This window comes from Brachypodium distachyon, chromosome 1 (assembly GCF_000005505.3).
Source record: "Brachypodium distachyon strain Bd21 chromosome 1, Brachypodium_distachyon_v3.0, whole genome shotgun sequence".
Classification (NCBI taxonomy): domain Eukaryota; kingdom Viridiplantae; phylum Streptophyta; class Magnoliopsida; order Poales; family Poaceae; genus Brachypodium; species Brachypodium distachyon.
In genome coordinates, this window is record NC_016131.3 from 32,530,159 (window position 1) to 32,545,251 (window position 15,093).

Sequence of the window (15,093 nt, forward strand, 5' to 3'; positions counted from 1 at the left end):
GCGCGTGGAGGATGGAGCAGCAGTACCATGGTTCAGCCAAACATTTTTTTAATACCTATAATTAGGACATGTTAACCAAGCCGTATTATCAGACATTATGATTACAAAGCTCATCTCAACGTTCCCAGAATCTCTAGTCTTAGTTTCAACATTACGACGGCAGGGAGATGGATTTGAAGAGCCGGAAAAAAAATGCAACCCTTTCAGCTTCCGCGACACACTTCGTTTCAACAACGGAACCTATATATTTACGAAGCTAAAACAAGGAAGCAAATCAGAAACTCCAGCATACAAGCACTAATAACATTCAGGCACTCATTCATATAAGCAGTGCAGAGAGCCAAATAGGAATAGATGCAGAACATAGAGCACCAGAAGCAACTAAAAGGGAGTCTGATCATGGTAACATTATAACGCAGCACTGTCATTTGCCCCTTGCAATAATATAGCCAGCATGTTTTAAGAACAGAGTGGAGTCTGATCTCACCAATGACACCAACAAATCCATGTGGCATCCCAATTTCCTAGCAAAACATTCGCGACTTACCCCTGTGCTCCATCAATACGACCGTCGACAATGCAAAAGTACCAGCAGACACCGAGCTTAGATCAGGCAGCACTCAAGCGATTTGGTTCCCTGCGTATTTTAGCGTACTAATATGTACTGTATGTGCACCAAGAAGTGAGGGTGCATGCCAGCTAGTCCCAGCCAGAGGCGTTGATGTTCGACGTGCCCATGGGGTAGGAAGGGTAGTACCGCGGAGGTGGAGCACTTGACCTGGAGGACCCCCCACCACCAGAGTAGCTGCTGCGGCCACCACCACCGGAGTAGCTGTTGCCGCCGCCACCGACACCAGAGTAGCTGTTGCCACCGCCGCCGCCATAGTAGCTGCTGCGGTCACCGCCGCCAGAGTAGCTGTTGCCAGAATAGTCTCCAGCGCTGCGATAATCTCTGCCACCAAAGCTGCTGCCACCACTGGACCTCCGGCTTCTTCCACCGTAGCTTGACCCTCCATAACATGGCCTCGCTGCATACTCCTCTAGCCAGTCAGGAACACTCTGTTTTGCTTCAGTCATCAGCTCCAGCAATCCCTTTGCTATAGGCTGGTTGGATTCCGTGAAGAAGGCGGTGGCACACCCAGCATTTCCAGCTCTTCCAGTTCTTCCAATCCTGTGGACATAGTCCTCGATGCTCTTGGGAAGATCGTAGTTGATCACATGACCAACATTTGGGACATCCAGCCCCCTTGAGGCTACATCAGTGGCAACCATGATAGGAGTCAAGCCAGACTTGAAGGATCGCAATGCACTCTCCCGCTCCTACAGATGACCGGCGTATATAAAAATCAGTTTATAGTAGAAAAACAGTTGGAATGTGTAACATGCAAGCTAAATACCCGTGCGGTGCTATGGTTAAATTTTATTTCAATTTGATACTCCCTCCGATCCATAAAAAGTGTCACCCATCTTGTACTAAGTATTCCGTACAAATTTTGTACTAAGTGGGCGACACTTTTTATGGATCGGAGGGAGTAGCAAACATCATTACTATCTCAATCATTTAAATTAGAAAGTGATGAAAAGTTTTTTTTACAATAGGAGGGGAGGTGACGGACCACCGCCACTGATTGCCTCTTTTACAAGAGTAAAGATTTACTGGTCTCGACTGATCAAGGAAATGCCAAAGGAGTGCTATCTAAGTCTAACTCTAACCCATAATGTATTTGCATGGTGACAAGGACACGGACTGGAAGAAATATGTGAAACACATGTTTATAGCATCTATATACCGCAATTATCAATACTCTGAAGAAAACATATGTATTCATTTATTGGGCTAGATACAAGACAAGTAAACACAAGAGGTAGTCAGGTAGATTAAACTATCTAGGCCGCTGGCAGAAATGATTCAAGCAGAACCATAAACATTAGCTGAAGCATTATCAGGGAATAAACTGAGTGTATTCTCAATGCTTAAGGTCGAAATGCATGACAAGAGGCAGGAGGAAATGCATGAAATGACGCAGAACGAAATTAGTCACTCAAAAAAGAAATATAACATGATCACGATAATTTAATCTTGTGCTCAAGCTTTCTGTGTTGAAAATGAAAACATGTGGTCCAATAGCTGGGAGCTGTGGCACAGGAAGTATGGGACCAGCATGCCAATATTTCAGAGTAACAATTTGGTTATACAAATGTGTAGTCATTGGCTCATTGAGTTTCTGATTGATGCTAAAGAAGATTAGGCAATTACACATGAGTTCAGACAAATGTATTACCTCTTGTGTTCGGTCACCATGGATTGCTGTTGCAGGGAAACCTTTGTTGTATAGCCAATACCTCAATGAATCAGCCTCTCGTTTTGTCTCCACGAAAACCAATGTTAGAGGCTGCTGCAGCTAGACAGACATGCAAGCCAAGATGAGAAGTCTTGAGGAAGAAATAGCAAACCAATCTTGTTACATCTGAGATGGCAACAAATTATACCTTCCCGTCAGATGAACCGACAGATTGCTTCTGCAAGAGATCTAGCAGGTAAATTCTTTTCTCCCCGTCTGAGAGAAACTCAACTTTCTGCGTAATTAGATCAGTACTTGACCCCACCCTCCCAACAGTGATAAATATGTACTTTGACAAGAAGTCCGAAGCCAGTCTCTGGAAAAAAAATGAAAGTAAAGCAAACAAAGTATTTACCAAACAAATCTATGCAGACATAACAATTGTGTACCATCAGTTCAATCATTTCCAACTATATAATAATAATCACACAACTACTAAGAAAATGTGTTCGTCCAATGGAGGGGTATACTATCATGCTTTGTGAACTTGGAAATCTACAGGTGCTATCCACTTGCTATTATGCTTGTGGCAATGTAGGAACTTAGGAGTTGGCATCCTCCTATTGCAGGAAACAAAAACATGAAAACATTTGGTTGTTTTATTCCTGATCTTACATTATATGATATTCCTCTGATCCTAAATTGTTGCTATTGTTTTAGTTCAAATTTGCACTAAAACAACGACAAGAACTTAGGATCGGAGGGAGTACATAGCAACTGTAGTGAATAAATAGAATCCACTACCTGTATTTGTGGTGGGAAGGTTGCACTGAAAAGCATAGTTTGTCTCACAGACTTTCGTGGCATACCCATCCCATCAACTATCTTCCTTATCTGAGGTTCAAACCCCATATCCAGCATCCTGTCAGCCTCATCCATTACCAGGTACTTAATTGCCTCAAGAGAGACCTTTGCTCTTTCAACCATGTCGACAAGGCGTCCAGGTGTAGCAACAAGAACATCGACGCCTTTCTCTAGATCACGTAGCTGCTAGAACAAGCAAGCACAAAAAAACAGCATGTCAGAGAGCGACGCGAAAAACAGAAGAAAGAAACATCTATCAAAGCTATACTGCATGTTCTACCAACAAAAGCCCCATTTCTCTGGCTTTGACTTCAATGGCTACATCAAGTATTTGAAAGTAATTTCTCTCTCCAAAATGTTTCCTACTCCCAACATTTTTTAACTCATTTCTGCACAACTGACCTACTTGGACAGTTAAGTCATCACATAAGGAAAGAATCACACGGCTGTTGGGAAAAACAAATGCATATAAGCAGCAATCACCTGCTGATACATTGGGGTTCCTCCATAAGCCACCTTTACTCTCAGTCCAGTTAGGTGAGAGAACTTCTTGGCCTCCTCATAGATCTAAAATACGATATCATTAGCAAAGAACTATTCACAGGTTATATAAACATATAAGAATCAACATACGTTCACCTCATGCCCTCACTACAAGTATTCGTAAACACAATCAACATTCAACAGAACAATTAGCAGCAGGAAAACAAACTGTAGGTATTTCATAGGAACACAGCAGATATTTATTCACGTGATTAAAACCTGTCCCTCAAACCCGGTCCAAGAAATAAAAAAATACCGCCAAGTTAATTGCTAATTATGAATTAACAATATTGCTAAATACAATCAACTGAACAAACATTTTAAAGTCAAACATGCACACGCTAACAGGAGAGCTGAACATTTTTGCTTCATAGCAAATTGCATTCAGGGAGAACGAGAATTCAAATAGTTCCCGGAAGACAGAGGAAACTCCAGATATTTGCAACTAATGGATATTGTCTTCGATGCACTAATGGATAATTTAATACCTCTAATAATAATACAACTAACAATTGTGTACATATGCTTCTAAGCTAGGGCATGTAGCATCGCAAAATTAATGCTAACATGTTTCTAATCAACAGCCAAAAATGCAGATGTGCAAGTCAAGGGAAAATGTTAATCCAGCTGATCACAAATAAAAAACACAGATAGCGACCTGATCACAAATAAAGAACACAGATGAAAGCCAGCAAAATCAGATCAACGTTAATCCATCCACCTTAACAATCAGGAATAATAAAGCACACTACATTGGGATTAACTACTAAAAATTGCCTGGTGTGCGAGATGCAAATTAAGTTATATTCTCCAGAACACAACCAAAAGAAGTTTGGCCCAGAATACAATGAAATCGACATTATTTGAAAAAAGTGAAAGCACATAGCACACTGAGCATACTGAAATCAACAAATGGAATATAAAGATTTACTCCAGAACAGACTAAACGTTACTCCTACTCCTAGACGCAAAAGAGTAAAGGTACATGAAAGAACCGAAGGGGGGATATAAACACTAAGTTCTGCCAAACGACATAATCTTAGAAAATCAGCACACCAACAGATAGAGAGAGCAAGATAATATAAGCGACCCAACTATGCAATGCTGAAACCACAAGCAACACACATAAGCTAAGGGAGCTCAAGCGTCAATAAGAAAAATATCTCACAAAACCAGAATCAGCAATGCAAACCCCTACGGACGAAGGTGCCCAGGGATGCATGGAGCCCGTTCGACGCTCCCTCGCACTCGCGAACCACAGACGGGCGTGCCCCCAAATTAAAAGCCCCTACAATGTTTGTAAGGAGGGACATGTACAGGGGACGCAAATGTCGCAAGCATGCACACGACGCCCACATCTATGCACCCGCGCACAGGCAAGAAGCCAACAACTACAAGTCGGCATCTAAGCTAATTCGAGGGCGATTTCAGGCACGCACAAGAAAAAACATTTCTCAGACGGCGACTCCGCGAAATAACGCACGGCGACGCATCCCCACACACAACACGGCGTACGTGCGATCGCGCAGGAGCATGTAAGGAAGAGAACTCCGGGTCCTTTACCTGTGCCGCAAGCTCTCTGGTGGGCGCGAGCACGAGCGCGCGTGGCGTCGCGGCGCGGCCGTACCCGTACGCCTCCCTGTCCCCGCGACCCGCTCCTCCTCCTCGCGCTCCTGACGCCGCATCCGAAGCCACCACCAACCCGCTCACCACCGGGAGGCAGAACGCGGCCGTCTTCCCAGACCCAGTCTGCGCGCACGCCATCAGGTCCCTCCCGGCCAGCACAATCGGCATCGAGTAGCGCTGCACCGGCGTGGGGCTCTCGTACCCGCACCTCGCCACGTTCCGCAGCACGGGCTCCGCCAGCCCGGCCTCCTCGAACCCCACCGCCGGCGCGGGCGCGGCCTCGCCGCTCACCTCCACCGGGATGTCGTACTTGTCCAGCCTCCGGCTTCCGCCCTCGATGCCGAGCCCCGCCAGCACCTCGCCGACCTCACCCACCGTCGGCGCCGCTGCCGGCTTCGGGAAGGCGGCGACGCGGCGTGGAGCGGCCGGCGTGGGGTTCGTGGAGCGCCTGGCCGGCGAGGAGTAGGTGGGTCGACCGGAGCGAGTGACGGTGGTCCACTCTCCTTCAGCCAGGTCGTCGCCCCACGTCGACGCCGCCATCTCTAAACCTCTCCTCCTGCCACTAAACCCTACCGAGTCTGCGGAGAAGAAGGGGAGCGGAAGGGGAGGGATCAAAGCCTTCAAAGGGACAGGAAAGGCGAAGAGACCGGTGAGGTGAATTTGTATGGGCGTCTCTCTCTCTCCCTCCCTCTCTCTGCGGCAGTGCTCCTGTGTGTGCGTTGGGTGCGGTGCCGTGGGATGCGGGTCGGGGAGTGGAGGACAGATTGCTGCACCCGGTCTATGAACCGGTTGGAGATGTGCGTCGTACGATCGCCTCGAGATGGTCGAAATGTGAGCTGTACAGAAAAAGGTTCGAGAATTAGGTGGATTGGGTGTATAGGCTGGACGGTGTCCCTGGCCGTTAGATCGGGGATGGCGGCGCGCGATGGTGGTGCCGTGGCGGTGCGTGGGGTTTTCGTGGACGCGGCGTTGGGGCTTCCCGCGCTTGGCGTGGTGTGGAACCCACCACGAGCTTTCTGACACCAAAGAGGGAAAGCTATAGGTACAAGGAAATTGTGTACCTGTAAAATCCGAGGCGCGATTAATGGAAGAACTACACAAGGGACTCCACACGTTCCAGCTTCCACCTTTTCGAAAAAAAACGCTCCAGCTTCAAAAAAGCTTTGATGAACAGCCAAGGAGATGCACCAGTTGGCAAAGGAGGAGTACTACACGTAATTTTATTTTACTTAAAAATGTGCCATAGATGGAAACAGGGTCTTTGTTTTGAAGGAGATTCAAATTTTCCAAGAATACTATATAAGTATAGACATAGTTGATGCATGTACTCTCTCCGATCAATAATAATTGTATCAGATTTAATACAAAGCTGTATTCTGAGACACTTGTTATGTATCAGACAGATTAGATTTGCAAAAGTGGCACTCTTCGTCACCACCGGTATCTTTACCACAGTTCAGTCATATTCCGGACTTAAATTTTGCAGTTTCATTGTGAGTTTTTAACCGGGGTTTAGTTCAAAATGGCCACTGCAATTCTTGTGAATTCAAAAAGTGACACTGCAATTTTTATCTTTGAAAAAAATTCACTACAGATCCATGGATTCGTCGAAAAATGCTACTTCTAGTACAATGGGTCAGAAGATGCACCGAAGTGGCATTTTTCCAATGGTAAGAATTACCATGATATTTTTGAACTGGCAAGAATTGCAGTGGCACATGTCAAATTAACCTTTTAACTAACTTCAACATTTTTTAATACTTTCTTGAAGAAAATAAATCAAAATTCCTCAATTTCATATGATGTGCATATGTTCGAATGTGACATTCTATGGAGTATTTGAGTTCCATAGAGAAAATAGTGATTCAAAAAATTGGTTGTGGATTAAGAAAAATAAGTTGTGTCTTGGTCCTTGGTTACTGTACCTAGCACATCTTGCCTTCAGCTGCTACCATATTACCGTCACGCTGTAAGGGAGCAAACTAAACGATGGATTATAATTTCTTTCTACAGTACTCGTATAAGATGTATGTATCCTATGTCGCAGAAGTCCACATGGAACTTTGCTATGAGTTTCAAAAGAGGATATGAGAAGTTGGGATTGCTATTCTGAAGAGTTACTATTTAAGCGCAATGTGCAGTTCTTTCTCTATCAACACATAGAATTTGGATTTGATTTTCTTTAGAAAAAGAATACCGCATACAGTTGGACACGTACACGTGTGCAACTCATACACCTGCTAAAGACTACACTCAAGAACTCAATGTCCATACGGATGCCGCCCACCGGTGGAACGATAGTCTGTCCAATGCGTCAAATATGTGGTTTGATTTGAATTATTATGCTACAATGCCACGTGTGTTTATTTTAAATCGATGCACACATGTGTTTATTTTTAATCTTGTGAAGCATGATTCGCACATTTCTTCTAATCGAATGACGGGTATCGACCGTCTTTATCTTAAAAAAAGAGCACGATTGTCACATAAATATGACCAACACCGAGGAATCACCCAAACAACCGGGACTAGATCAAACACAACAGAACGGACGGTCAATTATTCAGTCAACAACGGAAGTACATAGTCAGGACTTGCTCGTCTCGTGCTGGAACGGCCGGTCAGCCAGAGTACAAACATGCAACACCCAACACAGCCAGGGCTTGCACGTCCCATGCTGATGCTAATGATAAGGGGCAACCTTTTGGTCTTATGGATGTTGCCGGTAGCTCGCAGGCATACGTGAGATCTCGAACCAGGCTGCGCGCCTGTGGATCAGTCGCCGGCGCCGAGCGCTAACAGGTCTATCAGCTGGCCGCCGGCGCGCACTGGACTGCGCGCACGGAGCGCGACGCCATCGACCAGAGGTGGAACAAGAGAAGGGAGTACCGGAGTAGATCGGTAGACGCCTAGACGTTGGTCCGCGTCGTGGATCTCTGACGAGCTCTTTCCCGAAATAACCCAGCGGGTCAGCAGCGCTGTCCAGCCCGTGCGCTTCGCGGCGTCCGCAGTGGCTATCGTGTTCTGGTTGTGGGAAAGCACGGGCCAATTACTCGTGCCCGAAATGGTGCTACTTCTGGCGAGTGGCAACTGTGCCCATCCGGCGTGTGTACTATTGCAGCCTATTCCGGGCAGAACGCGGTCGCCGTGCCGTGCCGCGCTAGCTAGGCCCAGTCTCCTAGCGTAGAGTCCTAGGCGTGCGTGCTTGACCCGTGAGCAACCGAACGTTGGTGCTGAAAAAGTGAAGAACACGTACGACCATGCCTAGTTCTGCCAAACTCCAAAAACTAAAACTTGCGAGATAACAAGCATACTGATTGAGCGTTTTTATGTTTTCCTCGAATATTATTTTTGTTGCAAGAGAAGAATTGAGTTGTTTCATCCGAGGGTCGGAAATTCATGACATTTTAGATAAAGCTGTGGAACCCGTGGGATGAAATTTGGTCCAACTAACGTCCATCCGACAAATTGGCTGCTCCACTCGTTCTCAGTTCCAGATCTTGCTTCATTGGACCGGTATTTGAAACACGTGTTTTCTTTCAAGTATCTAGAAAACATGCTCAAAAGTAAATTTTATATAACCATCTGCAAAACTATAAAATAACAAATGTATGCAGATTTCTAAACTTCGGTTCACTCTGAAACATCTGTGGTATTGAAGTAGTGAATACAAAAGTACCCCCCACCTATACCTGGGCAAACCCCGGACCGGGCCGGGCTTCGTAAAGCCCGACGGGAAAACATCAAGCCCGAGCCCGAAGCCCGACAAATTAACCATTTTAACATTAAAATAATTGTTTTTGAATAAATAAATGATTTTTTATACCTATTTTTCCTAAAAAATACCTGTTTTTAGTCATTTTGGGCTTTCGGGCCGGGCTTGGGTCTGAAAAGTGAAACCCGAGCCAGGCCCAAGACGTCGGGCTTTGGGCCGGGCCGGGCCACCCATGCCCAGGTATACCCCCCCCCCCTCCCACACCCACACTTTCACATGCATCTCATTTCATCTTTCGTTCATTACTCCTCCATTGTATCGTCATCTCCACCTTGCCTCACCATGTAGGATGGTCACACTAAAATCATCGAGCCCATATAAAATGGTAACACTAATATCATCATCTTAGAAAAGTAAGTGTTCGTATTACTTATCATAAAACGGTTAACGATGACTCGAGAGTCCAAATGTGCAAACAAGGGCATTCTGAGCAAGTGGTTACTCTACGATAATGAGGAAAAAGACTATCTCCATTTGTCCATAGTAACAACTCTAACAAATTGTTAGTAAGAGTTGTTCGAAAATTGTAAAAGTAATGTACAAGTGCAAGATGTTGGGGCCCACGAGATAACCTTCTTAGTAGCCGGTAGAGCTGCAACTTTGTGACCCTCAGGGTACCCTTTGACCCTACCTAGTTCAACCAAATAAACTAAAATTTTAAAATGACACAACTTTTTGAAAAACTAGTTCATTTGTTTGAACTACTACAGGACCGGTAGAAAAAAATTACCGCTAGCTGCCTTTACTTCCTGTTGACCTCATACAAGTCGTAGAGAACAGATACATCAGCACTGGGGGTGGGGGTGAGTAGAGACCTGTTAGATTAGAACCAAGGCATCCACCAGATGTACATCTTGCCAAGGTTTTTGTGCGAGACTGCTTCAGCACTTAGGCGCCGCGCTTGGCCTTCCACAGAAAGTGGCAGAGAGGGAGCAGCATTGACGCCTACGATGACTCCCTGGAGCCTCTCCGTGATGTTAGAGATAGCCCTCTAAAAAACTAGTTCATTTGTTTGAACTAAAAATGGTCAAAGGGTACCCTAAGGCTCACCATGTTGCATCTCCAGTAGCCAGCGTATTTTCAATAGGCATCATTTTTAAATGCCTATGCGGCATGCTTTTAGTAACCGCCTAGTCCGATTGTTGGAGATGCTCTAAGGACATCCCAATTGGTTGTACGATTTGTTGTATGTAAAGTCTTCCTGCCATCAACCAACAACTCATGGTACAACTGCTCCATTATATGTTTTGAAGTTGTTCCATATATTAGAAGTTGCAAAAGTATATAAGATACTTTCTTTTTCCACCTTAGAGTATGTGCAATGGTTGTACTAGACCTCTTGCTGTGAAGCTTATGTGTAGCTGTAAAATAGTCAGAGAAATCATTTTCTTTTTTGAAGGGAGGAAATGCTAATCATGTTTTTTTAGAACAGGAAATGCTTTTTTTTTTTTGAGGGGAAGAACAGGAAATGCTAATCAGTTAAGCACACTAGCATATCCGAAAAATGTAAATGCACAGATTTGGGCCTTGCTGTTTTTTAGAGGAAAGTTTGGGCCTTGCTGTGCAACAAAGCCTTTTGGGGCTTGGGCTATGCGTGTACCCGACCTAGAAGATACAAACGAGGCACTGAGAAGGCAAAGCCCAGCAAGAAAAGAACCATCCCGAGTTCCCTCAGAAGATGGGCTGCGGCGTGGGCGACGGCGCATAGTACGTCTGGACGTTGACCCAGAGAAGCGACAGGATGGAGACGAAGAGGACCGACCAGAGGACGGCGATGGTCGGCGCCCGGCCCCGCCGCGCGAGGAGTCCCCTGAGGAACCCCTGCAAGTGCGCGACCACCCACGCGGCGAGCGCCAGCTTCCACGCCAGTGGGCCCCAGGACTCGTACCCGTGGTCCACCCCGTACGACACCGCCACCACCACGCCGGCAAGGTTGCCCAGCACCACGCTGATCGGCGGCACCAGCAAGTGACTCCACCGCACCGACTGCGTCCCCTCCTCTTCGGATAACGTCTCGTCCGCCGAGAAGCCGACGTCGACCCCGGTGCACGCGCTGAGGACTCCCTGGAACACGGCGGCGAGGCCGGCGGACGTGGCCGTGAGCACCCAGAGCTTCTCCTCCCGCCACCAGGACCGCAGCGACACGCCGCTCCACTTGAGCTCCAGCGCCACGGACGCGACCACCGAGGTCAGGAGCAGCACGAGCAGGGCCCCGGCGTAGCGGCCCACGTCGTCGTCTTCGGGGAACATGGACTTGCCCGTGAGGAGGCAGACGGCCGGGAGCGCGCAGTAGACGGTGAGCGGCAGGGATGTGAGCGGGTAGGCGACGCCGTTCGCGTACGCCAGCCGCTGCAGAGGCCTCATTCTCCTGCCGCCGCCGGCCCAGATGGGGCAGTGCCGCTGGCTCAACAGGATCCCCATGGCCGCCACCGCCCGCCGCGACGCGCCGGCGAGCATCTCCGAGGGGGAGATGCACCTGGCGTAGCTCATGAACGCCGGACGTGCCGGCACGCAGTACGCCGACTCCCACCCGCGCGCGTGCATCCTGAATCCCGTCATCAGACCGCCGCCGCCGCCGTAAATCCACCCAACCTGAACGACATCAGCAACATCAGATCTCGAAAGCATCGGCAGGTGGAAGAGTTGAGGCTATTGGTACCTCTTTGCCCCATCTCGTCCGCTCCTCGTAGGCGCAGCTCACGACGTGGATGGCCTCCTTGAGGATAAGAGTGGCCGCCATGGCAGCGGGTCGCGGGCCAAACGCCGACGCGATGAACAGCGGAGACTGGCCAAAGTGCCGCTCTAACGCGGCGCTGTACGAGCGCAGCCTCCGCCTCCTCCCTCCTTCGGCAATTCCCTCCTCGTCTTCCTCCGACTCCAGCAACGGGACGACGGACATGGTCCTCCTCAGCTTCCGCCTCTGCCTTCCCCCGAAACAGCACCACTTCCAACGGCTCGTACTGTGCTCCTCCTCCAGGTCGTCGTCGTTAGGCACCGCGGGCTGGAACCCGTACAGCGCCTTCCTGTTGAAGCAACACCCGGAGCCGGCATAAACCGGGCCCTGGATGCCGTCCAAGCACTTCATGTCGATCTGAAAACCGGACCGTGGTGCTATTTCAGTTAGCGTGATTGATCGAACAGATGAATCGGATCAGTGGATGAGCAAGTGAAGCGAACTCAGTCCGTACATCGAAGAAGACGGAGTCGCGGCTCACGAATCGATCTGCGTCATCGGCGTCGGCGACGGCACGCCGCAGAGGGAACTGGACGAAGCATGTCCTGTTCCCTGCCACCGGGTCCATCAGGAAGCACATCGCCTCCCTAAGTGCCCTGCTGTTGTTGACGTAGTGGTCGTAGTCCAGATTGAGCACGTAGGCGCCATTTGTCAGCACGGCAGACACCCGGAGCTGGTCAACAACAAAATTCATAAAAGCATTAAAACTCACGAACAAATCAACTGTATACTTCTTTTTATTGGAATTATCGGATAGGCATGACGCACCAATGCGTTCAACGCGCCGGCTTTCTTTTGATGCTGGAACCCCGGCCTCTTCTCCCGCGACACGTAGAAGAGCCGAGGCAGCTCGTCCCCCTCGGCATCAGGATCATCGGAGTGCCCCAGAAGAACCTGTTGACGGATGATCATGCGAATATGTAAGGTAATGCTGCATAGATCGATCGTCAGAATTCGAGAGCCATATATGCACAAATTAAGCTTTTGTGAACCTGTATCATGGCAGGGTGATCTCTCGGGTTGTTCCCGGGCCAGGGCGTGCCGTCCGACATGACCCACCCATCCTCGGGCACCTTGCGCGCCTTGGCAGCGAGGTAGTTCATCCTCACCTTAAACTCCTCGTACTCCCTCTTCATGGCGCGCCGTTCCTTGACGAAGGACGGGGCCACCTTGTCCCGGAGGTAGTCGACGCTCCGCGCGAAGTAAGGCTCGGGCGCCCGGGGCTCGACGCCGTGCCGCCGGCAGAACGGGACCCAGCTCCTCGCGAGCCGCGCCGTCTCGGACAGCGCCTCGAGGAGCAGCATGTCCGCGCCGTCGTCGGACACGTAGCAGGCGAGCCTCCCGGGCGCCGGGTAGTCCGCCGCGAGCACGGACAGCACCGTGTTCGCCGTCGCCAGCGGCGGCTCCCTGCCCGCGTCCGCCGCGCTCACGAACACGTCCACGCTCGCCGTCATCGGCATTATCTCGGCGGAGTCAGGTTTGGGCAGCTTGTCGGGGCGCGTGGCGCGGTTGGTCGGGAAGAGCTTGGGGAGCTGGGCGGCGAGCCACGAGAGCGCGAGCCAGGACTCGCAGGCGACGGCCGTGAGCCATAGCCCGTAGGCGTCGTGGGGCACCGGGTGGGTGACGCGGTACCGGAGGAAGAGCGCCAGGAAGAGGGCACGGAGCGCCACGGCCCCGCGGTACGCGTTCAGCTCCGCGGGCCGCACGGGCACCTTGCTGCACAGAGGCTCCTTCTCCTCCTCTTCCTGCTCCTCCGCCGGGCGGCCATGGCCACTGCAAGACGAAGCATGCGTCGTGTGAGGGAAAACATGATCGATCGGACGCGGTGATTTTGCATTTTTGCACCAAAGATGCCGACCATTAATTTGCCGTACGGCGGTCTCCAGAGTCCAGTACGTGGTTGCTAATTACCTTTCTGAAGGTGCAGGAAGCTCCGGCTCCGGCGTGTTTGGGGGCGCGATCTGCCGGCTACGGTCGTCCATCTCAGAGGCTACGGCCGGCCGGTGCACAATCCCAGGAAATTAATCCGATCCAGTGAATCGATGATGTGCAAGCAATCGACTCGCTAGCGTGTACATATATAGGGTTGGATGCAAGACCAAGCCTGATAACAAGGAGGACTACTAGTAAACTATTTTCATGGCAACAGACGAAGCATTGTTTCAGTTAGATTCGCTTTGTCCTCGTCGTACAGTCCATCCGTACACATTCCATTCCATGCATCCGGTTGGAAGCGACAAGATGCCCTACGTGCTTCCTACGGTGATCGCGAAGCGGTCTCGGTGAAAGAAACAACAGGATAAGGCGGGTTACGTTTATTTGTACGTGTAGTACCTGGTAGAGTTTGTGTGGCAACAAAAGACAAGTGGCTATCTGCAAAGGATGAACTTATCACGGGTGAAGGAATCGATCAGGAGAAGCAGTCAAGCATACAACACGTACCCCCTGCTAGCTCTTTCCGGCAAAACCAAGGGCCATTGCTGCTTCTAGCTAGCGAACAGGTGACCGGTACCTCCCTCCTAAAAAATGTAAGACGTTAAGGTTTTTTTTTATCAAGCCTCTGACTGAAAATTCGTCAACCAATATGTGATCTATATGATTCAAATCATAACCACAAGCAAGTATTTTTAAATATGAATACAATGGTACCAGTTTCATGCCATATAATAAATAGTATATCAATGAAGTAATTTTTGGTCAAAAGAAACCTGATGTGCCTTATATCTTCATAACCCTAGTTCTTTTTTTTTGGGTTGCCGACGAGATTGCCATGACCTCTTCCAGCTTGTCAAACTACCATCCAACCCCATATCTTGATCCACCGCCATCTCACCTGCACGTTGTGCCACCTTGCCTTTCCTCAATCGCCATCACTTCTAGACAACCGTCTAGGCGTGGAGGTTTTGTGGAGATGGTGTCCCCGCTCTCAAGTCTAGCTAACCTCTATTTTCGAATCACTTTGATACGATCTTCTCCCGTGGGTCCGCCACTAACACACATCTCTTTCTCTTACTTGTGTCATGGCGGTTTCGCCTCACAACCCTAACGATCTCCACAAAACCTAATTGCGATGTAGATTGGACGTCGCATTAATTGAATTGCGAGTGTTGATAGTAGGAGTTAAAGTGGACGCTCATGGATTTGGACACTCATGCATTTCGAGATTCACTTTTGATCACAAATTAGACAAAAAAAATGTAATTTGTGTACCATAAAAATTCTATCGATGGATTCATATTTGAAAAAAATGTTTGAACGGTATAATTTTT

At 48.8% G+C, this 15,093-nt stretch overlaps 2 protein-coding genes across 6 annotated transcripts; both read right to left on the minus strand.

The window, feature by feature from the left end:
- Positions 1 to 374: 374 nt before the first annotated feature.
- Positions 375 to 5,926, minus strand: LOC104581299 (DEAD-box ATP-dependent RNA helicase 52A). Of its 5 annotated transcripts, none has more exons than XM_024459804.1 (6): positions 5,253 to 5,926; positions 3,630 to 3,713; positions 3,087 to 3,329; positions 2,491 to 2,658; positions 2,283 to 2,396; positions 375 to 1,320 (listed from the first exon to the last, which is right to left on the minus strand). In XM_024459804.1, the coding sequence occupies exons 1-6, from the start codon at positions 5,853 to 5,855 to the stop codon at positions 700 to 702; spliced, it is 1,833 nt and encodes a 610-aa protein (XP_024315572.1). In that variant the 5' UTR covers positions 5,856 to 5,926; the 3' UTR covers positions 375 to 699. The 5 variants fall into 5 exon arrangements, with proteins under 5 accessions (XP_024315572.1, XP_010227545.2, XP_024315573.1 ...); XM_010229243.3 differs by having other exon boundaries at positions 2,283 to 2,402; XM_024459805.1 differs by having other exon boundaries at positions 2,283 to 2,393; positions 3,087 to 3,332.
- Positions 5,927 to 10,548: 4,622 nt separating this feature from the next.
- On the minus strand, positions 10,549 to 13,806 carry LOC100836600 (putative cellulose synthase A catalytic subunit 11 [UDP-forming]). Its single transcript, XM_024457714.1, has 6 exons — positions 13,736 to 13,806; positions 12,817 to 13,597; positions 12,593 to 12,718; positions 12,279 to 12,497; positions 11,750 to 12,181; positions 10,549 to 11,682 (listed from the first exon to the last, which is right to left on the minus strand). The coding sequence occupies exons 1-6, from the start codon at positions 13,804 to 13,806 to the stop codon at positions 10,762 to 10,764; spliced, it is 2,550 nt and encodes an 849-aa protein (XP_024313482.1). The 3' UTR covers positions 10,549 to 10,761.
- Positions 13,807 to 15,093: the final 1,287 nt, after the last annotated feature.

Coding starts and splice junctions, on each gene's coding strand:
- LOC104581299 (XM_024459796.1), bottom strand. CDS start 5,855: ATGGCGGCGTCGACGTGGGGCGACGACCTGGCTGAAGGAGAGTGGACC. Junction 2,659..3,086: donor CCTTCCCACCACAAATACAG/GTAGTGGATTCT, acceptor TTTTTTTTCCAG/AGACTGGCTTCGGACTTCTT. Junction 1,321..2,282: donor ATGGTGACCGAACACAAGAG/GTAATACATTTG, acceptor GGTCATCTGTAG/GAGCGGGAGAGTGCATTGCG.
- LOC100836600 (XM_024457714.1), bottom strand. CDS start 13,806: ATGGACGACCGTAGCCGGCAGATCGCGCCCCCAAACACGCCGGAGCCG. Junction 12,182..12,278: donor GCGACTCCGTCTTCTTCGAT/GTACGGACTGAG, acceptor TCCGGTTTTCAG/ATCGACATGAAGTGCTTGGA. Junction 11,683..11,749: donor GGACGAGATGGGGCAAAGAG/GTACCAATAGCC, acceptor GATGTCGTTCAG/GTTGGGTGGATTTACGGCGG.